A 24710-nucleotide genomic window follows, 5' to 3' on the forward strand; every position below is an offset into this window, starting at 1 on the left:
ACAACTCCACCTTGGGAAGCTGAAAAGACAGATCCATGCGCATAAAGTACATACAAGTTTACTTCAACAATTTGTTTAATCTACAAGATGTGTATTTCAAAATCTTGCCTAAATCAATGTGAATTTTAAGTTCGTTTCAGTAAATTAAATAGTTTAAAATGTTGTCCAATATTACTATGGAACCAATGGTGTCCAACTTGACAAGTATGAATTTTAACCTCAATATACACCTAGGGAATTCTTATACACTGCAGTTTTTTTTATCCAGAGGAGTTTCAGATAATGAGGCAAGACTGCCCATACTTACCCACAGCAGCGGCTGTTTTAGATGTGGGAGCACTGCTGCAGTCCCCGATACTGAAGATGTTCGGGTACCTGGTGCTCTGTAGGGTCTGATTGTTCACCTCGAGGTAGCCCGCCTCGTTCACCAACTTCTTACACTGGCGGAGTTCATCAGGGGCGCTCATAGGAGGGGTCAGGTGTAACATACTGTACTGTACACAGAGAATTAAAAAGACACATATTATATAGGCTAGAAGAAGAAAGTAAAAGGGATGTCCTGTATAAGTCTACGCCACGTAAAAGTGGTATAGGTACTTGTAGAGAAAAGGGGGGTCAAGAGAATCATGTATTCTGCTCTTGAGCTTATCAATAATGTGACAACAATCCTTATACGTATTTTCAACTTATGAATTTATGATATTAAATTCTCTTAAAGCTTCACAATTTTTTATATAAAGTTTTTAAAATTCATTTGACTCCGCTTCAGAGAAACTGCCAGCAAGTTCTTTTAACACACACACATTAGGGATAGAAGTCAAAAATGTCACTAACTATTGTAAAAAAATATTTTTGAGTAAGAAACACTCATTCTTACTGTGAAGGTCTCTTTCTCCCCAGTGTCCAGATGTTCAAACACGGCCTCCTTTTTGTCAGACTTGACCTCAATAAGGTTCCTTCTGTAGTTTACTTTAATGTTTCTGAAAGTGAGAGAGAAAATGAAAGCAGTTTTCAATTCTGCTTCAATCAAGTTTTCCAAGAGGCACGTTTTCAAGAGAAGAAAAGATGCTCTTTAAGAACATTTCTTTTAAATTTTGTATGTAACAGGCAATGGAGAAAAAATTTGACGGGCCAGACCAGGATTCAAACCCAGGCCCCCTTAATAATGCTCCATTGACCAGTCAGATGTTCTACCAACTGAGCAATTTGGCCATGTAACCTACAAAGGTGAAAATTATGAACTGAATAAGACCAGGATTTGAAACGGGTCCCACTGAGCTATCTGGCTTTCAGCTATAGAACCTGCCTGAGAGCCAGAATAAAGTGCCGCGCCACAGCATGATACGCCCGTCAAAAAAATTACAATTTTCTTGAACAGTTTAGGTGCAAGAAAATCACATCAAACTTGCCCGTGATTCTAAGATTTCGATGATTTTTCCATTCCTTAAAATATTTATCCATCCCCTGTGATGTAGGCATCAATTATAATAAATATTACATAACTGATAGATTTCTGTGCTGGTTGTGTTAGACCTTGTCAAATGCCCATCATCAAATTAGTCTTAACAACTTAATCTATACCAAATTAATTTTGAAAAAAAGGCTGGCCATCAAATGACATGTTATAAACTGACCAGCAGTTCTTCTGTCTAATCCCCAAAGGGTACAGATAAGAGACAGCTAGCCTTCCTACATTGAACTCATTAATTAATCTTTAACCGGATGCTTGTCTACTCATTACTACCAAGAGATGAATGGGTCTGCACTATCTACTATAAATTTTGTTTAAAAACATATAAAATACTCAAAGATTTTTTTTTTTGTTGAGATTTAATTTCCAGCAGGTTTTAATATGTAATTCATATTGACATGCTGATTCCACCCCACCCCATAAAATTAGTTTTTAAATAAATAATATTACATAATATCAGATTAGTCTACAATGCAATATCAAATTAGTTTTAATTACTATTCATCAAATTAAGCTAGTCAACAAGAGCTATAGCCTATTTTTAATCAAACAGGCTTACCCATTTGCCCAATACTCAAGGGACAGATAACACCAATGCTCTGGCAGTTAGCTCCTCGCACTCAAAACCCATTAATTTCTCTCTAATTTGACATGCAATTTTCTGTTATCAAAATTCTTCTTGACCAGTGCTTGATAATTACACTCAAGGGAGAGGTAGGATTTCTCTAACATACATTATATTTGTTATAGATAAATGCTGTCAAGTATATGCTTTAATAAAATAAGTATTTTCTTGATTTAACACTTTTTTAATAAGGACAGAGCAATACTCTTACATTATTTGGGATGTGTAAATAAATAGTAAAAAGACATATATTTTTTTTTTAATTTCACTTAAATTAAAGGTCACAGTGACCTTGAAATAGGTCGCGACACACCTTCTACCTAAGACGCATAAACTGGCCAAGTTTGATGATTGTAAATCTTATGGTTTTCTTGTTATGGGCCGGAAAGGATTTTTCCATATTTGGCTATAACTTCTTAATTAAAGGTCAGAGCGACCTACTTTTTATGCGTGACACACCTTCTACCCAAGATGCATCAGATGACAAAGTTTGATATTCCTAGGCCTAGTAGTATTAAAGTTATGAGCCGGAAACGAAAAAGCTAACAGACAGACGGACAGACGGACGGACGGACAGACGGACGGACACGAAGCCTATAACATAATACGTCCCGTCTTAAGACGGGCGTATAAAAAGGACTGAACAGAATCACAATGATTGAACATTAACGTCTAACCCAGGAAGGGAGCTAAAGTCCTCTGCATTAGTATAATTTATTATACCTCTGTAAATTTTTCTATATAAAAATATGACGGGTCCAAATAAAGATGCTTTTTTTCCAAACAGTCCCTACTTTGAAATAGTTTTTGTGCTATCTTCCCTTGGTGAAATGGTCATCAAATTATTCACTGGCAGCATTCTGCTTCCCTCACTTTTCATCCTGGAAAACTTCTGGTCTCTGGAAATAGTTTGCTGTCTTGGGGGACGGTAAACTCAGGGTTTGAAATTAACAGTCGCCCACTCGCAATTTGTGACTAATATTCCATGTGGGTGACTTAAAATTACGTTCAAGTTGCCCACATGGCGATTAGAAAATTTACGATAATAAATATCTGTTTTTCAATTTTGTCCAAATGTTCCGTATTTTTCTCTTGAAAAATTTCGTAATCCAAAAATTTCGTAATCAGTAAAGTGCTTTATATTTACCAGTGAGAAGTACTTATACATAAAGCGTCTGAGTGATTGTGACGGACACAATGTGGCATCAACGGGTCAATGAACCCAACAAAACAAAAAGAATCGTTGTTATTTGTGAAAGAAACCTGCCATGTGCTTGAATATATATGATGTTTAATAACCATGTCAATCTCTTTAACTTCAAATTTAGATAAGTCGTGCATAATGTTTCTACAGATAGGAAAGAAACACGAAGCATATGATTAAAAAAAAATAACAAAAAATGGGGTTGTATTCTTATTCAATAGAAGGTATAATAATTTGTGGGCGAATAAATTTTGATGTGGGCCCCAGAATGGCAAGGTTTAGTAGCCCACATGGTGATCAAGGATTACAAGTTAGTTTAAAACCCTAAAACTTGCTATTGTCCTAATAGCCAGTAAAAAGGTGTATAATATCACATGCTTTTTTACTGAGCTATCCAGGCCAATATCCATGTTTTTTTAATTTGAACAAATCTTTCCTGATGAATCAATGGGAAGGGGGGTGGGGATAAAATCTGATTCTGGGATGAGATTTATGCCTACCTCTTCTCCACCACCTTCAGCAGACTGGCAGCGTACTTCTTGACCCCAAAGATGACCCCCAGGGCAGTATTGTACAGGACTGTCACCTTATCTCTCACTCCATTCTGTATAAAACAAACAAATAAAACATTGTCAAGAGATGTTTCTGAATCACTTATATGCCTCTCACTCTGGACATACATGCCAAAACCAGAAGTCTCTGTCGAGACTGAAGCTCTACTGGTTTGAACTTATAGCAAAGGAAGAGAAAAGTACTTAAGCAGCTGGGATTTGAAACTAAATAGAAAAATGATCGTTGATAAAGTCTCATTAGGTTCTTAGTGTAGTCTACTTGTGTGCCAAGTTATACTGAAATCAGACCAAAACTGTAGGAGGAGTAGCATTTTGAAACAATTTTACAGACATTTCTATTTTTAGTAACCATGGCAACACCGTTCATCAAAATTAAAATTCGATATACAGAATTATGTATCTTAGTGTAGTCTACTTGTGTGCCAAGTTATATCGAAATAAGACCAAAACTGTAGGAGGAGTAGCATTTTGAAACAATTTTACAGATATTTCTATTTTTAGTAACCAAGGCAACACCGATCATCGAAATCAAAAACCGATACATAAAATTATGTATCTTAGCGTAGTCTACTTGTGTGCCAAGTTATACTGAAATCAGACCAAAACTGTAGGAGGAGTAGCATTTTGAAAGAATTTCACAAAAATTTCTATTTTTAGTAACCACGGCAATACCGTTCATCGAAATTGAAAACCGATAAACAGAATTATGTATCTTAGTGTAGTCTACTTGTGTGCCAAGTTATACTGAAATCAGACCAAAACTGTAGGAGGAGTAGCATTTTGAAAGAATTTCACAGAAATTTCTATTTTTAGTAACCACGGCAACACCGTTCATCAAAATCAAAAACCGATACACAGAATTATGTATCTTAGTGTAGTCTACTTGTGTGCCAAGTTATATTGAAATCAGACCAAAACTGTAGGAGGAGTAGCATTTTCAAAAATTGTTTAAAGACAGACGGACAGACAGACAGACAGCTGGACAGACGGACGGACGCCGGACGCATTACTATCACATAAGCTCTTCTGGTCTCTGACCAGTAGAGCTAAAAATGAACAGAAACTTCAAATAATTGAAAATTCTAAGTCCAGGGGCATAACTCTAAAAAAAATTGCTTGATCTTAACCCAAACAGAACTTGACCTAGATATTCTTATCAAAAATCTCAAAATCAAATTTGGTTTAGGTATATAATACTTAAGTCTGCAAAGAAAATGAACTGAAACTGCAAATAATTGGATAATGGAAAGTCCAAGAGGCATAACTCTGTTAAAAATTGCTTGATCGTTACCTGAACAAAATATGACCTTGATATTCTTAAAATAAATCTGTATGCCAAATTTTATTTCAGTAGGTGCATTCCTCTGTGAAGAAAATGAACCACAACGTGGTCGACAGACTGACCGATAGAGAGCAGCAAAGCAAAATGCCCTTCCTTCTTCGAAGGGGAGCATAAAAATTATATCTCCATAGATATACACATAAAAATGAAAAGGGAAAATGCTAAAAAGAAATTCAACAAACCTTATTGAATTGTTCCTCGGCCAGGTACATGATTTTCTGGGGGGCCCCAGCACATTTGATGGGGGTGTTGGGGAAAGTAAATATAGCATTCCCGCTCTTTGTGTTTTTGATGGCTTTGAATGTTTTCTGTACGGTCCAGGGGGCGTAGTTAGACACGACTTGGGGGTCATTCTTCAAAGCCTCTAGTGCTCCAGGAATCTTTTAAAGAAACAATACATATAGTGTACATGTACATTTAAAATTAATGTATTCAAGATTTAATACAATAACTGGGTATTGAGTGGTTGGTGTAACCAAAAATACATGCAAGTGCTACAAATGTCCACAAATAATAATCGTATTTATGAATGATATTTTAGACAGTATTTATTCATGAATTAGTGTATTTTGGTCTAACAACGGAAAATTTTGTCCTGTTTCCATCCATCATGTCTTTTCCGACTGATAAATTCATATTACACCATATCCATGATATCAAAATCCATGGTATTAAGACCAGTGGCGGATTTAAGGGGGGGCGCACCCGGCGCGCGCCCCCCTAAAATTGTCAAAGTTAGCGTAAATCAAATATGTCTACTTGGTAGACCTCATTTTCACCCTTCAAAATCTCTAGAATCCAGGAGCTTCCGGGGGCTTCGCCCCCTGGGCCCCCACCAGGGCTTTGGTAGACCTCATTTTAACCCTTCAAAATCTCTAGAATCCAGGAGCTTCCGGGGGCTTCGCCCCCTGGGCCCCCACCAGGGCTTTGCCCTGGACCCACTGGGGGCCTCAAGGCGGCCCCCAGACCCCTTGCCTATTTTGGCGCCCCCCCTAACTCCAAATCCTGGATCCGCGCCTGAAGACGGACTCATAATTGGCACTCTTGCTCATCATAAGCCTCAACACTAAGTAAGACGGACTCATAATTGAGGTCAGCGTCTATATGTACTTACCAGGTTAAAGTTCAACTGCATTCCCATAGTAACAACCATAAACTCATACTTGATCTGAAATTCAATATATACATGATGTAGTAAATGTAAAATGTAGATGATGTAATCAAGAAATTTTGAAATGTAAAACCCTCTTTTAACAAGTTCTGATCAAAATTAGCCTCATTACATTATAAATATAGTACTAGTATTATTCAAATTATAAGGGTTGGCAGATTCAGTCACTGGTAGACAGATAACTCAGTTTGAAGCTAAAGCACTTGTTCGGGGAGAGGGGCTGGAAAGGCAATGATTGAACTTATCTGGTCACAATCGAATCTGTGACCCCTGCATCACTAGTCTGGACTTGAGGTGCTTTACCTACTGAGCTATCGATCTAGGCCGATGTCCATGTCCCAAACCATTAACAGGTGCATTTTGTAACTTTAAAGTTCATGTTTTATTTTAATATTGAAGACAAAATTAAGTAGCCATTAAATTTAACTTCACTGGTATGTTATATACCTCCTGTCCATCACTAGTGGTGACTTTATTGTTGTCAGGGTCAAAGTTCACAACCTTAGCTTTTATCCAATCACAATCTTTGGGGAGGACTTCTGATGTTGACCTGACTGTCTCTTCAAATGTCTTAAGCCCGCCTCCAACAAGGGTCCATAGGGGCTGGTAATAATGTTTCTTTAAGAAAGGAATAAAGATTATAGTAAGGATAAAACATGACATATACATGGTTTTTTTTTTCTTTATAAACCTGTATATTTATCATCAAATACCATTTAACGGGTTTTCTTGGCAGGTGTAAAATTTGGTGTTTTACCTGCTCACAGGTTTGCCATTAATTTTGGTGTAATTTGTTTTACCAGATGCAGGGTTTAAGCTCTTTGCAGATTGACAATAAGATGAGTATGTAACTGACTATTTTTGCAATTAAAATTTTAGCAGGCTATCATCAAAACACCAAAATAGGCCAAAATTAGCACCCCACTAAAATAACCAGCTGCTATAAAGTACATGTTAATGTTTACCTTTAATAAGTTTAACAAATGTTTAAATAGTAACTTTCTCTATAGATACATGTTTTGGGTGTAAATAACCATACATTGATAAAATTCTTTAAGTATGCTGAATCTTTAATTCATTCAAGTTGCTTTTTTCATTGTACAATTTAACTTGTGAATTTCAATACATAAACCATATATACCTAGATTGTGTGTAGACTGATCGGAAAAATTCAAATTTCCAGAGGGTAGCATTTACATAGAAATATTATGAAAAAATTATGTATTCAAAAGATTAAAATTTAATAATCTGGTCAGTCCCCTTTAAACTTTTAAATTCTCTTTGGGTACGTCTGTATTTATTTTCAGATCTGCACTGGTTATTACAAATTCAATGCTCTCCAAGATTGTTGAACTCTGAATTGTTGATGATTGAAATAAAAAAACGAATTAGAGAAAAAACAAATTAAACAGAATATAAATAAAACGTATATTTGTTTCAAGTTTTATTCTATTTATACTACCAGTATAGTTTCTGCGCAGTGACACTCCGTGTTTATCTTATTAATCTCTGTAAACATGAAAGGCCCAGAACTCTACTTTCATTTTCAATAACACGTCTTAGCGGCGTGTGTGACAACACTTTTTCACCCCTCAAAAGTCTAAGAACATTACCTCAGATGGTTCAATCACAGCTACTTTCCCTTTTCCAAGGCGATGACAAAATCTCGCAGCAGTGCTACATCCCCCAGTCCCTCCGCCCACCACCACAAGTTTGTAAGATTTTTGATCCGCGCGTGAGGAGGAAGAAAACATGCGGCTAGAGTACGATATGCACGCCCCTCTGCCATTTTGCAAGAAAATCCTGACCGACTGCATTCCCTTTTCTCAAAGTCCGCCCACCGTACTAAATGACAACGGCTATATTGATCGAAAATGAGGCCAACAACACTAACACGTATATAGGTTGATCTTGCAAAAAAAAAGTCTTGTGACCTTCACCTTGCAGAAATCTCACGGGGATTATGTAAGGTCTTTTCTGATTGGTTACTATTCGTCCCGGATAGATTTTTGCGTCTACGGGAGACACGTTTCAAGTTCATTGTTTGTTCGTGTGTTTAATTGTCTGTGTCTCGTGTGTCATTAGTACTGACTATGGTAATCACGTTCATCACGTTTCAAGAGCGAGTGGAAATATATCATGATTGTGTTTTTGCTTTACCGAGCGTCGACCCCCCTCCCATTCCCCTCCCCATCAATCCAACAGGCCTATCGAAATCGTGAACAAAAAAACCCTCTGAAAACGTTAGATATTTCGGACTACCTTGAACGTAACTATTTTTCTTGCTAATGCAACATGAAGTGGAATACTAGGGGGCGGATCCAAGAAGCAATATGCTGTAAGGGGGGGGGGGGGGGGGGCTTAGTGTGGAAAGGTATAATGCCCTGATAGTATAATGCCCTGATTGAGTAAAAACGCAAAAATAAAAACTTTTTAAGTCCAAAAGGTGTATTATTTTTGTTGGAAATATTAAATAGTATTATTATCTTAATGATTCAGGGAAAAAAAAAGAAATTAAAAAACCGTTTAGGGGGGTTTATATCACATGTAAATCTGACAGGGGTATAATGTCCTGATTTTGCGGTATAATGACCTGATTACCTGATAATGTAATAACTTGCAATAAAAGCAATTTTTCATTGATTTTCTATTTCAATAATATTGTATTGATTCATAGTATGAAAAAATGGAAATTATTCATTAAAGTTTAGAAAAAAATATTGATTATTTGTTATTCTAAAGCGGTTTGAATTTTTACAAGGGTATAATGTCCTGATTTTTGAATGCCCTGATTGTCTTGATAGAGCAATTTACGTGATAATTGTTTGCTTTCAAATAAAATTAAAGAATTCATGGGGGTATTTTTACAAAAAAAAAGTAACTTTAAACGATTTCAAATTTATCAATGTTATTTTTAGAAAAATTTCTATATACACCGAACTTTAATAATCATAATTTCTGAAGTTTCGAAAGTTATTAGTCACAAATTAATGTTAATTTGTTTATACACGGCGGTATAAAACTCTTGAAGTTAACCAGGTAATTTGATTACCAAAACATCCTTAAATTCTATTATCAAATTTTGATTAGCTTGGGTGGGCGGTATTGCGGTAAACCGCGATTGGTTACATTTCTGGAAAAAATTAAGTTCTCAAAAATATGAATCGTCGATACGATTGGACGTAAAAAGTTAAAATTTTCTGCGCACGGGATGCATGCATATTAAATTAGTTTTCTTAAATTTTCATTGGAAAATAAATTCTCTCACGTGTTTGCCAACGTCCAAATATGAATATTCATAATGTAATTATTTACTCAAAATTAAATTTTATCCTTTAAAAGATGAAAAATTTTGCCTATATTTTAATTACTCGCGTACTCATAAACATGGGTATTATGCGTGTTGTAAACTTAATCGCGTCTCACGCGAATCGCTTATTCAGGTAATAAAAGTTATTGTTTGTTGAATAAAAAAATGTATAAATTGGTTATAATATTTTTGAATGCAATTCGACGCTGTTCATGGGACAAATTGGTCCACGTTAGTTGTAATTCAGTATATAATTATTTAAATATATAGCGTTAAAGTTAATAAGTATTATGGCTGTGTAAATGAATTGTTAAGTAAAAAAAAAATGAACAGCGTTTGAAATTGCCCAGGTACAGTATAACATGTACGGATACCTAACGGTGACAACTAAGTACATGTCTTTATTTATTTTTTACATGTAAATACACCTCCTTTCATATCTGTGTCTGAGTTCCTTCGGGGGCTTCTGGGAGGAGTTAATGCTGGACATTCGGGGTTAACTGCAATATAACTGTATATGTTATATGAAGTTTTCACCCATTGCACATATGTCCTAACTCCCAGCCGGGTATTACAAGGAAAGGAGACTAACGTGATAGGCCCATATACTAACAAGCGAAAATGAAAAAAAGGGTAATAATGATTTCATGAACTTTTGTAAATATGAACCAATGTCATGTTCTTCATATAGACAACCACATTTTAATTGGGCAATGACCGTGATTGTCTGCGATAACGACCTCTAACGACCATTGTTTATTTAACAATTTATTGGTGGACAATACCCTGTATATACACACCCCTGTCTGTCAGGTCTTCATTCTCTCAAAATTAGATTACTCGCACAAACTGTATACCCCCAATACACATAAAAAATGTATACAAAGACATAACTACAGTATGAAATTTGAGTATGAAATGCAATTAATAAATTCATTGCGAATGAGAAATTTAGTTCCAAATGTATAATGTAAATTTCCCAAATAACATATGTAATTAATTTGTGGTTGTCTATGTGGGTTGATCATGACAATGTGTTTGTATGAAGATATTTAATTGAAATGCTCGAAATCCGTGTGAAGAAATATAATACTTTGTACAATTCCTTAATGTTAGGGGTGACCCTGTTAGGATAACTATCATCGTACAATAGAGCGTACAACCTAAGACAGATCGCTAGTTAAAGTACATGGTAGTTTAGACTAGGACATCAATGTTTTGTGTACAACATAAGACAGATCACTTCACATTGATGTATTTGATTGTTATTTGTTAGGTTCCCATTTAGTGGTAAGATATCTACAAGAAAAATGAAGAAAAAAAAAATATTTAAAAAATAAAAAGGATAAAAAACATATTAAAAAAAGAAAGAAGTAAAAAAGCAAGAAGTAAAAAAAGAAAAGAAAAAAAAAAAAAGAGAAGAGAACAAAAAAAGAAAAGAAAAAAAAGAAAAGAAAAAAAAAGAGAAAAAAGATAAAGGAAGAAAGAAAAAAGAAAAGAAAAGTATATGAAGAGTATATATATGTGGTTTTTGTATACATATATTTGTAAATGTAAATATAATGTGTAGGGAGGGTGAACTACTTTGGAAAAGCCTGACCTCGGGTCTCGTATTATATGACAAGGCATTTAGTGATCAGACTTGAATACATTTCTTTTTTATAAATGTATTTTTGCTGATTGATGGTCTCGTTGTAATATGGGTGGTAGATGACTCTCACGCTAGGAGACCATATTATGTGTACAACCCAAGACAGATCACTTTTATGGTCACTATACTTTGTATATTTAGAAATTACTTTATTAATTGTACGGATTGCATAGATTTTTTCTCCGGTCTATGCTAATCCATATTGAAATGGAGAATCTTCACACGGACTTCAAAGCATACCTGTCATCTGTAAACACGAAATAAATTCCATGTTATATTTATTAAAAAAATCATTTGTTATTAAAAGGAAAAATAAATTCAAATTAATTTAGACATGGAATATTTTAGTGTTACAGAAGTATATAAAGAATAATTCATTAGACACGTAACTAATATCTTTATTGTTATTGCAGGTTTGACAAAACCAACAACGTCCTTACTGATATTGACAGCGATGATGATGATGAGCACACTGACGACACCAAGCCTGAACCATCGGATTTGACTTCTAACTGGTAAGTTACTAAAGTACATGTACTTAATTTTTTTTAAATAGTAGCATTATCATTGAAATAAAACACTGATGAATGATGATATATAAAATTACAACATAATATACCAAATCAACTTAATTATATAATCGTAATAATGATGATACTAGAACATTGATATTAGAACACTGAACATTGAACATAATATAATGACTAAAATTACAACCTAGTATATAAAATCAACTTATAATCTTTATTTTTATTTCAGTAACCAAGAAGTCTATCCAAGTTCCACCCAGTCCAATTCCATCCAGTACAGTTCCACCCAGTCCAGTTCCATCCAGTCCAGTTCCACCCAGTTCCGACCAATCGAACCTCTCCTTGGCGGCGGTGTCAAATTGTTTGCAGACAAGTCATTGTCTTTAGCTGAAATAGATGATGCTCTCCAGAATCCAATCCTTAAAACAAAGAAAATTCCTTTCATAACAGATCGCGAACCGGCTCTAACTAAGGCAGTCCAGATGTACTTTCCAAACATTACTGTACTACATTGTTGGAACCACTTGAAACGAGACTTCAAAGAAGAACTGCGGAAACTGGGGGCTGATTCTAATGAAACCAGCGTGTATTTGGCAGACTGGAGAAAGATGGCTCAATGCGAGACAATTTCCCAGTTTGAACATTCTTATCAGGATCTGACCGCAAAGTGGGCCGAGAAAGCAAAAGCGTATTTTGATCGGCACATGAAAAAAGATTTGCTGACACACTCTGGCAGATGGATCATAGAGGAGTTCCCTACACTCTACGATCCTTACTCTGGCATCACTAACAATGCATCGGAGAGCATAAATGCGGTACTCAAAAGAATGACTGGCTGGCAAGAGCTTCCCGTGGACTCAATGCTTCTGAGTTTGTTCCATCTTCAGAACTTCTACTTTGTGGAGATCCAACGGGGTCGAGCTGGAATTGGCAACTACAGGTTGAATAAGAAATACAGAGAGGCTCAACTCGACAAAGATGAACTCATCATTCCAAATAAAATCATAAACCCCGATGAGATCATTCAATATGTCAAATCCTCTATCTCTGACGTTATTTCACAACTTGCCAATGCCCCTCAATGACACGCTGTTACCACATTATTGCAGTAAGGATGTTTGTTGGGTTGCCAGTAGACGATGACAATCGTGAAATCAGTCTAAGGACACTATCAAAGAGAAGTTTAAAGAGGAGTGACAAGAAGTCAGGGAGAAAGAAACCTCGGATTAATGACATCGATCCCATCATTAATCCAGCACCAGATTCTGTGATGAAAGTAGGGAAAATAGAGACACCGAACTCCAAGAAGAAATTAGATTTCGATTCTGTATTACCGACACCAGACAGAAAGAAGACACCAAAAAACAAAAAGAAGTTGAGATTTATGCCTCTCAGCCCAGTTGGGTCAGAGGATCAGAAACATCTGCCGGCAAAGAAACGAAAAGTCATTGGAGTTTCCGAACCACAGCCAAAACCATGGGTAGGAAACTTGAATGAAGACCACAAGCAGAAAATCGTCTCCAATCAATCACTCTGCTCAGACATCATGAATGAAGTCCTACGGATTTTAAAGGCACAATTCAAAGACATTCAAGGCCTTCAAGGAGTCGAAAACACCCCAGTTTGGGACGAACAAGATAACAGATGGATCTACCAATTTAAATTTGACAATGCCATGTCACCAGCAGCCCAAATACACCATAATGGCAAATACCACTGGGTCTCATCTGCCAAGGTTGACGGACAAATTTATTTATTTGACAGTCTATTCCATGGGTCAGTCTCCCCATCACTACAGATACAGCTGGCAAGTTTGTATGGGGGAGACTTTAAGACAGTAACAGTTAGAGTACCATCCATCCAGCAACAGACCAACGGTGTTGACTGTGGTCTGTTTGCCATTGCAAACGTTGTTCAGTTCTGCTTCGGATACTATATTGGAAAAAAATTGATAAAGTTCGACTCCGAATACCTTCGTGCTCATTTGGTTTGCTGCTTAGAAAAGGGAACAATGACACCATTTCCAAGAGTTGAGACGAAAGCAAAACTAAACAAAAAGAAGATTACGTACATCGACATACCATGTGATTGCAGTAAATGTAGACTCCCTAACTTAGTTCAGGGAATGGTTGGATGTGATGGAGACAAGAAATGCAATAGCTGGAGACATTTGGATTGCATAGACAAAGATGGGGACTCAGATGATTGGTTCTGCACCCCTCACAGGAACTTCTAAAAGATGTTCCTTTTGGTTAGCATAACCCAAGATATTGTAACGAAATAAAAAAAAAATTATGAAAAAAAAAAAAAAAAAAATGGACCCAGAGTAGAACTACGTCCACGTCGTTGGGTCTGGAAACATGCATCATATGAAAGCATGGCTAAGAGTTCTACAAAAAAAAATTAACAAAACAAACAAGCACAAAAATGTAAAAAGAAAAATAAAAAAAAAAAGAAAAGAAAAGATAAAAGTAATAATAACAATAAAACAAAAAACAAATGGACCCAGTGTAGAACTACGTCCACGTCGTTGGGTCTGGAAACATGCATCATTTCAAAGCATGGCTAAGAGTTCTACAAAAAATAAAAACAACAACAAAACAAACACAAACACATATATCCACTACAGAATTGGACTTTAAATTACCAGATTTGTATATAAAACATTCATAACTTTAACCACAACAATAAAGAAATGATTTTAATGCACCATTAATCACAATCAGGGCATTCAAAAATCAGGACATTATACCCTTGTAAAAATTCAAATCGCTCTAGAATAAAAAATAATCGATATTTTTTTCCAAACTTGCTTGAATAAGTTTCAGTTTTCATACCTTACATAAATAAAATAGGATTGAAATAGAAAATCAATGAAAAATTGCTTTTATTGCAAGTTTTTACATTATCAGGTCATCAGGTCATTATACCGCAAAATCAGGACATTATACCCCTGTCAAATTTTCATGTGAAATAAATCCCCCTAAACGGTTTTATATTGCGTTTTTTTCCCCTGAATCTTAAAGATAATAATAATATTTAATATTTCCAACAAAAAAAATATAGGTTTCACACTTAAAAAGTTTTTATTTTAGCGTTTTTACTTAATCAGGTCAATCAGGGCATTATACTATCAGGGCATTATACCCTCCCGTGGGGAACTTTGTGGGGCCCAGGGGCGTAGAGCATCCGATGCTCTACGCCCCTGAGCTCCACAAAGTTCCCTTTTAAAAAAAAAAAGGGGGGGGGCAGAAAAAAAACCTTAACTGAGAATGTTGAACCACAGGCACCTGAAGTGTGGATAATCCCCCTTTTCTTAATGAAAAAATGTAAGAGTGTACAATATATCTCAAAAATATATCATTCCCCCGTCAAATAATACATATGTATATGTCGTTCTATGCAAGCAGATTTAATTTTTCTCATGTTTAAGATCAATTAAGATCTAGTAAATGAAAGGTGCCTACAGATTTATCAAATTTGAGAAATAAATTCCTTTAATTATTATAGAAATATTGAGATTTGTATTTGAAAGACGTGGGCAGATTCAACATCAATTTGTTAATTTTTTCCAGTAAAGATTTCAAATATTCTCTTGGCAAATGAATATTTTTGATTTTCATAAGTTTTAACATAAATTACATGTGATTTGGTGCATAGCTAAATACTGGTGAATTTTTAAAATGTATTTCTTTTCTCCTTTATTTTCCAATAAATAAAGTGTAAGCAGATAGATTGATATTGACATGATTTGATACTTGTGTAAGGACATAGTATAAATAGTTTTATGGATATGAGTTGAGGAATAAAAAAATTATTGATCATTGTTGTATTGCATTTAGGGGATTTCAGATGCAGAAAATGTGACATAATTTTCGAATAGGCATAAAGATGTTGTTTTATTTAAAAATAAAATCATTTGGCATGATATTTGTGTACATTATCTTAGCATATAAATGAAATAATATATTTATTTTGTCAAACATGCTAAAATTATCTTAATTATTTTTTTCTGAACTTAAAAATTTGTGGTTTATGTTCGTAACGCATGGTGTCCACATGCATTGAACTTTTTAACACCTCTCTACAAACATTAAATAATTTGTCAAGTTCAGTTTCTGTGTTAAATTAATGAGTATGTGTGATAAATTATTTTTAACAATATGCTTCATGAACGTACCTCAGTTCTTTTTGTAATTTTAAAATGATCTCTGATTGTAAAATGTTTGGTGTCTTGACCGTTACGAACATAATAGCTTTCAGTATGATTGCCAAAATAACAGCCAATGAATCATAAGTTTGGCTCAAAAAGTCCGTAGCAGTGGTGTAATTATAAATTAAAAACGAAAGTAGAAAGGTTGCGCAGCTGTCTGCTAAAAAACATGGCGATGCTCATTGTGTCCATGTGGAAAAAAAGAAGTTACGAACATAATAGATTCGGTAAGTATTTTCATATCGTATCAATTTTAGTGAATGTTTAACACATAAATACAGTCATTGTATCTTTATACCATGTAGCTATTAATCAGAAACTGAAATATGTCTCTAATATGACCATACAAAATGCATAAATCTGTCCGAGTCGAGAACTTTCGGTTTAACATTTGACTTTTGATTCGCGTCTTTTGTTACGAACATGTGTTTTTGCATTATTTGTATAATCTATTAATGATAAAGTTATATTGTACTATATTCTATTCTATATTTGTTAGTTTTGTTCTGCTCTTATCAAAGGATGAATACTTATTGAATGTTTGTTTTAATATTGCCATATCATTTACGCAATTATGTTCGTAACAGAGACACGAAAACTTGAAGTAGTGACATAATTTGTACTTTAATTGCCTTCTTTCTGATTTTATCAAAGATATATAATAAATATAATTAAACAGCATATGTGTTGATTACATAATGTTGTATTTGATTTTATCTATATTTTTTCTTTCAGATTTACAAGAAATGACTGAATTATGTTCGTAACAATGACACAAAGATCCAAGACTCAAAATAGAAGACCTAGGATATTTAGTTATTCATCTGACAATTTACTTGTCTGCATTAATTCTCTTTGAAAGCTTGTCTATTATTAAGGTTTGAAATGAAATATTAAAAGTATTAAAGACAAGTGTTTTTGTTCCTTTTTAAAGCCTGATTCGGAGTTAGGTGTCCATGTTACTTACATAATTTCTCCTTTTTTGAAACTAGAAATAAAAATTGTGACTTTTTAAATAAATTCCATTTAATATAACATTAAACATGATTTCATCATACCTTATTGATTACATTATTTTCATATTTTAACAACTTGTTAAATTCTAGTAACATGTTACTTGTTTAGTGCTTATGTAAGTAACGGTGTCCATTGGTAGTCTTGGATATATTTTCTAATTGTAATGGAATAAGGCAGAAATAAGTCATGCAATAAAACATGCAAACTAGTGTTTATATACTTCAAAAAGGATTCACCAGAAAAGAATAGCTTATTGTTCTAAAAAACAGTCACTGTGGACACCAAGTTAGTACATAAAATTTCAGACATGCTTGTACATTTGGACACCTATCTCCTCTTCAAGACTTCAGATTATCTTCCCTTCAATTTTTTTTCAGAAGCAGGAAGGGTACTGACTTAATTAATATACATAAATTATGAAATTGATTATTTTTAAAAAATAACCCTTTGGTCACACTTCTGAACTCAGTACTGAAGAATGAGTTATATGATATCTCACTTCTTTAAGATCAATTTTGGCTGTTGAAGTTTTAGAGGTATGTACTCTGAGACATGTTGTATGAATATTCACCTGCAAAGATATGTCTTTTTTGGGTGTTTTAGTTAGTTTATGAATTATCTAAGGTATTTATATTAAAAAATTAATAGTTTGACAGAAAATTTTGAAAGTACGGACCTACCTTAATCTGGTATAAGGTGTTTCGGGGCATAATTTGTAGGTAAGCAAGATGAAAAACCATGTTTTAAACTGCCATTTTCAATGAAATATTGAGAAAACAAGTCATGAATATGGGAGTTTTTTTGATATTCGACAAAGGAAATGTATCCAAATTGCCTACGGTCTCTCGGGAAACGGTAATTTATGTATGTTTGTGGCCTCTTCTTTAAAATAATATCAAATTTGATATAGGTATCGGGATTACTTTTCATATGATTTCAAATTGAATGTCATTGAAATACCCTATTTTCTACATGATTCTATTAAAGCCGCAAAGTACGGGGCAAAGAAAGTTGAAATTGATTATAACGTCATAAAAAGTATCTAGCACCAAAAAATTGGTCTACAGTCATTTACTAGATCTTGACTTTAAAGCGGTCCTACTAAACAGAGAACTCTAGAAAACCCAAGAGAATTCGTTTAAAGAATGACCAGGCACGTAGCATCGTATTTGAAAGTGGGGGGACCAACCACAGAAAATTTTTTTTACTTACCTAAAAAAGAGGCCCACGGGCCTTATAGGTCACCTGAGCAGTATGCAACAACTTTCAAATTATTGAATTTGGTTCATGTTTTAAGCTAGATGTTATGGCATTCACAATTTTGAAAGAGGCACCATTGCTAATCATAACTATACACTTAGCAATTGTTTAGTTTGTTTACTTAATACCCATAAGTAGTTGGGGAACAAATATGTATGTCAACTAATCAGTAATATTAAGCAATAATCAGGAGTGCTCCTACCACACGTGAACCCCTGACCCTAGGTCTACACATTGCACAATTTTTGAAAAGGCACTTGCTTATCAAAAATGTTTGATTAATACCAAGGAGCAGATTTTAAACAATTCATTTTCAGTATATAAGTAGAGCCCACCCCTAACCCCCATTTTTGTATGCCCGACCCAGGGGCCTTGAAATTCACAATTCTGGAAGAAGAGCCCATCATAACCATGTAAATAGTTCATCTGCTTATTACCCAGATGTAGGGAAAACTCTTGCTCATCATAACTATGTACTTACTTAGTTTATTTAATACCTAGGAGCAGGGAAGAAGATTTTCAAAGATTTAATGCATTTTCACTATATAATCAATAGAGCCCCGTCCTAACACCAGAACCCCTGACTCTGGGGCCATAAAATTCACAATTTATGTAGAAACATTCTTGCTCATCATACCTATATCCTTAATTAGTTTATTAAATACTCAGAAGCAGAGAAGAAGATTTCCAAAGATTTAATGCATTTTCACTGTATAATCAATAGAGCCCCGCCCTAACAACAGAACCCCTGACCCTGGGGCCATGAATTTCACAATTTTGGTAGAGGACTCAATGCTGATTACAATCATACCAACAGTTTGACTGCTTGATGTCCGGTAGTAAAGAAGAAGATTTTTAAAGATTGCACTAATTTTAGTGGTTTTTGCCCCGCATCTCAGGCCCCAGGGGGGCAGGGACCACGAAATTCACAATTTTTGTTCCCCTTCATACATAGATACTGTATGCCAAAATTGGTTGAAATTGGTTCAGCGGTTTCAGAGAAGAAGCTGAAAATGTTTAAATGTTAACGCACGACGAACGACGGACGACGACGGACGAAAACAGATAGCAATAGGTCACCTGAGTTTACTCAGGTGACCTAAAAAGTTGACAAGCAAAAAAAAAAAAGTTGCCCAAACTCGAAAATCCTATTTCAGGGGGAGGGGGGGGGGGGGGGGGGGAGTGACCAACTTTTTCACACCCAAATTACTTTCTCTTCCATTTTTTCCCTACATTACAGCCCCCCCGCCCCCTGTTGCTACGTCCCTGATGACCTTATACGGTATAAAGAATGACCTTATACGGTATAATGAAAAATAAGGAAAATTCCGTCGTTAATTCAGTATATAATTAATGGACTAACAATATTGGTACAGTATCAAAAACGTCAGTCAACATTTGACTCAATGATAAATTGTATTTGCTGACAAGGTCATTGTATCGACCATAGAACGAGGCTGCAAGTAATCGAATCATCTGAGATACATAAACTCCGGTGATGAAGGTATACCGGCATATTGCTGCATAAGCAAGGGAAGTTGACGATAGAAAAGTTAAAGTCATCACGTTTATCATAGAGCTCGGTAATTAGATAAAAAAAATAGAATGCTTTTTTTTTGGTTGTTAGTACGGGAATGAATGTTGCAGCTGTTGCGGAAAAATATACATAACCTGCGTAAGCATTTATTCCCGTGCTAACAACCAAAGAAAGACATTTTAACATACAATGTATTGTCTATATAACCGGTAATTTATATTTGTTTAAATAATTAATGCTTATTACAGTATAACCTGTCATCTTATTTAGTCAAATGCACTCACTGATGTCTATATTTCAATGTTTAAATCTCCACAGGTCTTAGGTCTTGTGTTTTTGCATGATACTAAATGATTGCAATGCTGTGGTTTTTGCTACATTGTTGTTTGAAAGATAAATTACAACCTGAATCAAATTCTAAAACATATTCAAAGATTAAAAGATCATCAAACATTTCAAACAGACAAGTACAATATAACACCAAACAACAGAAAAAATGTCCAAAAATGCTGGCATACGATCAAAAAGTTCACGAACTAATCAAAAACATTTCAAAAAAGAAATGATATATGGTTTCAATGTTGAAGATTTTTCAAAGTACGGTAGTCCTCTCCGGTCTTAATGCGCATCTGCAATTAACCAGTCTGCCCCTGCGCGTCCAATCCAGGTGAATTTTAAGAGGAAGATCGAAATGACAAAAAATTTGCAATATCACATAGGCTGATTTTTACCATTTAGCTTTTCCTAATAAAATTCACCTGGCTCGGTATATTTTTCTTAAGTTTATATTACACTTTTAGTGCAAAGATAACATATTCTGAAATTTATTTTCACCTGTAAACCTTTACTGAATGTGATTTGTCTATATTTGTTTTTTCATAGAAATATTACTAATATTTTCCAAGTCTTTTTCATATTCCAGTTCTTCGGAGAAAAAATTCTAAGAACCATCGACTTTTCTAAACTTGAGACATAATATTTAATCTTTTTCAAAGAAAAAATTTGTTTGTATCATCTGTCCTTAAACAATCAAACCAATTAATGACAATTAAACTTCTGGCAAGTCTTTTATCTTCATAAACCGTGTAAAAATTATTAAAAACTTCTGCAAAGGAATTTCCAAGATATACGTTTAACTTTACAACCGTTTGTTTCTAAGTCTGAGCCAACCATTTTTTTTGTCACAAGTAATCTACCTTATGACGTCATTTTCACATTGTTACGTCACAAACACCGGGCAAAACGTACGTTCCTTTACATATGCTATTTATACAACGTGTGTATGACTCTATGTGTGCCAAATTTTATTCTGACCGGAATTGTGGTTTTGTAAATATAGAGATAGTTCGCGAACTTTTTGATCACCCCTCGTACATATCTGCCAAATTTAATACTATCGTTATGAATATGCAGTAACTATTTTTATGAATTAAATAAAAACTACGGAAACGTATTAGTGCCACTTGGACTCTTTATTTTTTTTCTTCTATTTCTACACTTTAATCTAATTGAATTTTACACTTTTATCTGTAAATTTTATACCTTAATCTGTAAAATTTACACTTTAATCTGTAAATTGTACACTTTAAGCTGTAAAATTTACACTTTAATCTGTAAATTGTACACTTTAATCTGTAAAATTTACACTCTTATCAGTAATTTTTACACTTTAAAGTGTAAAAGTTACCCTTTAATCTGTAAAATTTACACTTTAAACTGTAAAATTTACACTTTAAACTGTTAATTTTACACTTTCATTTGTAAAATTTACACTTTCATCTGTAAAATTTACACATTAATCTGTAAATTTTACACTTTATTCTGAACAACTTGAATTGTAATCTGTTACTGTAAATGTATTATATTTAGCGTGTACGATATTCCTCGGAAATTGATTCTTAAACAAGTTAGCGTAGATTTGATTTAGCGCATTTCTAAATGTTGTAATTTATGAATACATGCGCAAGACATTTAGCGTTGTACTTGAATTAAGTGATGTTTCTTTCCGCCAAAACCGCAAAAATTAAAGGAATAAACAGCCAAATGTAATACGTTTATAGTACATAATCAAACGGTCGATTCGTGATGTTTTACCCACGACACTTGGAAAAAAAAAAGAGATGTTCACAATTGTTTGCATATTTTTTATTACATGTACATGTATACTAGTATATGACAAATACGGATGGACGATTTCCTAATGGACTTTTACGAGAAGCACTGACATTTACAGTTGACTGTTTACTTGGATATTTAACCCTGTATCAAGTACAGAATTGATAAAGGATAAGAAAACCTTTCTAGTGGTCATAGTAATGGTTTTAGGGGCACTTATATGTGTAGGTCTGGATTGAAGGGTAGGATGGTTGTCAATTTCCTCAAGGACAACTTTTCCATGCTTTGAAATAGCCTGTTCTTTTGTTGAATTAAATGTTGAGCTAAATATTTATATCGTAAGAGAGCTTCCGTACCCTGTCCTTGTGTGAGAATAATTCGTCAACAGTAAAAGTCAGCGCTTCTCGTAAAAGTCCAATGTATGTTTGATATGCTCTTCAATTAAACAAAACACATATTAAATAACAAATTAAAAAGAACATTCTGAAGAGGATTGAAAAATTACTTTTTATAGACTAGCTCATAACTATCAACGTTTGTTTGATGTAATTTCATTTCAAAAAAGGTACTTAAAGAAATTCAAGGGCGGATCCAGAGGGGGGGTCCAGGGGGTCCGGACCCCCCCTTTTTCGAGGACCAAAAAAAATGTATACAATACCCCATAAAAAAAATTAGAAATATAAATCAAGAGAAAAAGGAAAGAAAGAAAAGATATAGAAAGTTGTAGAGATTTCGCCCGAAACATCAGCGCTGTACATGTATACATACAGTTTTGTTTACAATAACTCTGAAGCTGCTTCCAGTAATGCATGAAGATTAAACTGTCCATAATTCATAAATATTATGGTATTAAGCTTTTACTTTTTTATGAAGAGTTGTTTATATTGAACTAAGCTACTAGGCAAATGTTTGATTCTTAGGCTGAGTCATACACGACGATTTTGAAAAAGGTCGTTTCACATGTAATGTTTACAAATACATGTGGAAGGCTGTTTGTTACAATGTATCATGAACATTGGCTAACATATACAGTTGTGTGCCAAAAGTGAAGATAATTTTATTTTTTCATGATATATTTCATTGAAAACAATATTTTGTAAAATCGCTAATATGACAACATTTCTTGACAGATTTTATCAAAAATTTCTTGATAATCTAAGAAATTGTTGTAGTTTAAAAAAAATAGTTTTTATCTGATAAGCATTGATAATTTAAAAATATTGTAATTTAAGTGTGACATGAATTTTTAAGTCATATACTCACAATGAATAAAGTCAACATTGATCTTGAATTTTAGAACTGATGTTTAGTGATGAACTATATTTTACTACATATTAAAGAAAGATTACTACACATTTTCCGGTTTAAGTACTGAAATAAATAATTAAATTGGACAAAAATTGACCATTTCCCTATGATTTTACAAAATGTTGTTTTCAATGAAATATATAGAGAAAAAATAAAATTAAATTTACTTTTGGCATGCCACTGTACAGTAATATATTGACGGTGTGACCGTTGTAGCGAGCGCAGCTATATAGTACAAACTTTATGCTCCGGTAGTCCGAAAAATCTGACGTTTTTCTGGCTTTTTACGATTTTGATATTTTACATGCCAGGAAAACGTCAGAATCGGCGCCATTACGAAAACTGGGAATTTCACCGTCTTCAACCGAAGTTGATTTTCTATACTTGGGAACCGAATTAGATGCCGAAATCACAATTTATCAATGGCACAATGCTACTAGAACTCACCAATAGCGATGAATAAAAATTACAACTCCACATTCCGATTCAGAACTTGCACGATTTTAAAATGCACGAAATGAAAACAAATCTCGACAGTAAGATAAAATGTGTTCATCGGATTACATTATTTCATAAACGAAACATAAAAACGATGTTGGTGAGTACTAAAGGTTTTGTACTATTGATAATATATGAATTCAGCATTTATTTCGGTTTACAAGTATCGAAAATCAAGCTCTGAATGCCGCCTCCGGTTGGAGGCGGCGATTTCCCAGTTTTCGTAATGGCGCCGGTTCTGACGTTTTCCTGGCATGTAAAATATCAAAATCGTAAAAAAGCCAGAAAACGTCAGATTTTTCGGACTAATGCTCCGGCTGAGTTTAAACGCAAAAAAAGGGGGGGGGGGGGCTTTTCTTCTCAATTCTCAAGCCATGAATTAGACATTTTCTTTAGATCATTTACATGTACACAAAGTGGGGTGAAAATAGGGAGCGGTAGATGTTGCAAACAGTACCTATAATAGGTCAAAATGTTGGACCCCCCTTTTACAAATTCCTGGATCCGCCTATGAAATTGTATGCCTTTTACACAAATATTCAGTATTCTGAATAAATATTGTTTAAATCAATTCAACTAAGATCTATCCTTAATTCATATTTGATGAAGGAGACCTCAACATAGTTTCATATATGTACCATTTCTATTAAGAAAAAAAAATCAACGAGTCACATTTTTTTTAGTACTGATCACAAAATTCTTCCCTCCTATTAAAGAGTTTATGAATCTTTGTGTGTTTTTCTGCGTAACACCTTGGTGTTTTTCCAAATTTATCCGTCTGGTCGAGATGCCCTGGTTTATATAAAAGTTTCACCAGCTCTGAATTTCCTTTTTCGCATACTATATGAAATGGAAGCCTTTTCTCTTCATCTTCAACCGATGTGTT

The 24710-nt window shown here is 34.2% G+C and overlaps 1 protein-coding gene across 1 annotated transcript; it reads right to left on the bottom strand.

Moving 5' to 3' along the window:
* Positions 1-4: 4 nt before the first annotated feature.
* Positions 5-8325, bottom strand: LOC134275131 (sulfide:quinone oxidoreductase, mitochondrial-like; the record flags this gene model as incomplete). The annotated part of the gene is made up of 8 exons (XM_062757372.1): positions 7999-8325; positions 6833-7003; positions 6329-6382; positions 5397-5594; positions 3801-3904; positions 878-980; positions 308-494; positions 5-19 (listed from the first exon to the last, which is right to left on the bottom strand). Coding segments are annotated over exons 1-8 (1036 nt in total), but the record flags the coding sequence as incomplete, so codon positions are not given.
* Between the last annotated feature and the right edge of the window lie 16385 nt (positions 8326-24710).

This window comes from Saccostrea cucullata, unplaced genomic scaffold, assembly GCF_032062105.1.
Source record: "Saccostrea cucullata isolate Sc308-1 unplaced genomic scaffold, CSIRO_AGI_Scuc_v1 ctg7341, whole genome shotgun sequence".
NCBI classification, from domain to species: Eukaryota; Metazoa; Mollusca; class Bivalvia; order Ostreida; family Ostreidae; genus Saccostrea; species Saccostrea cuccullata.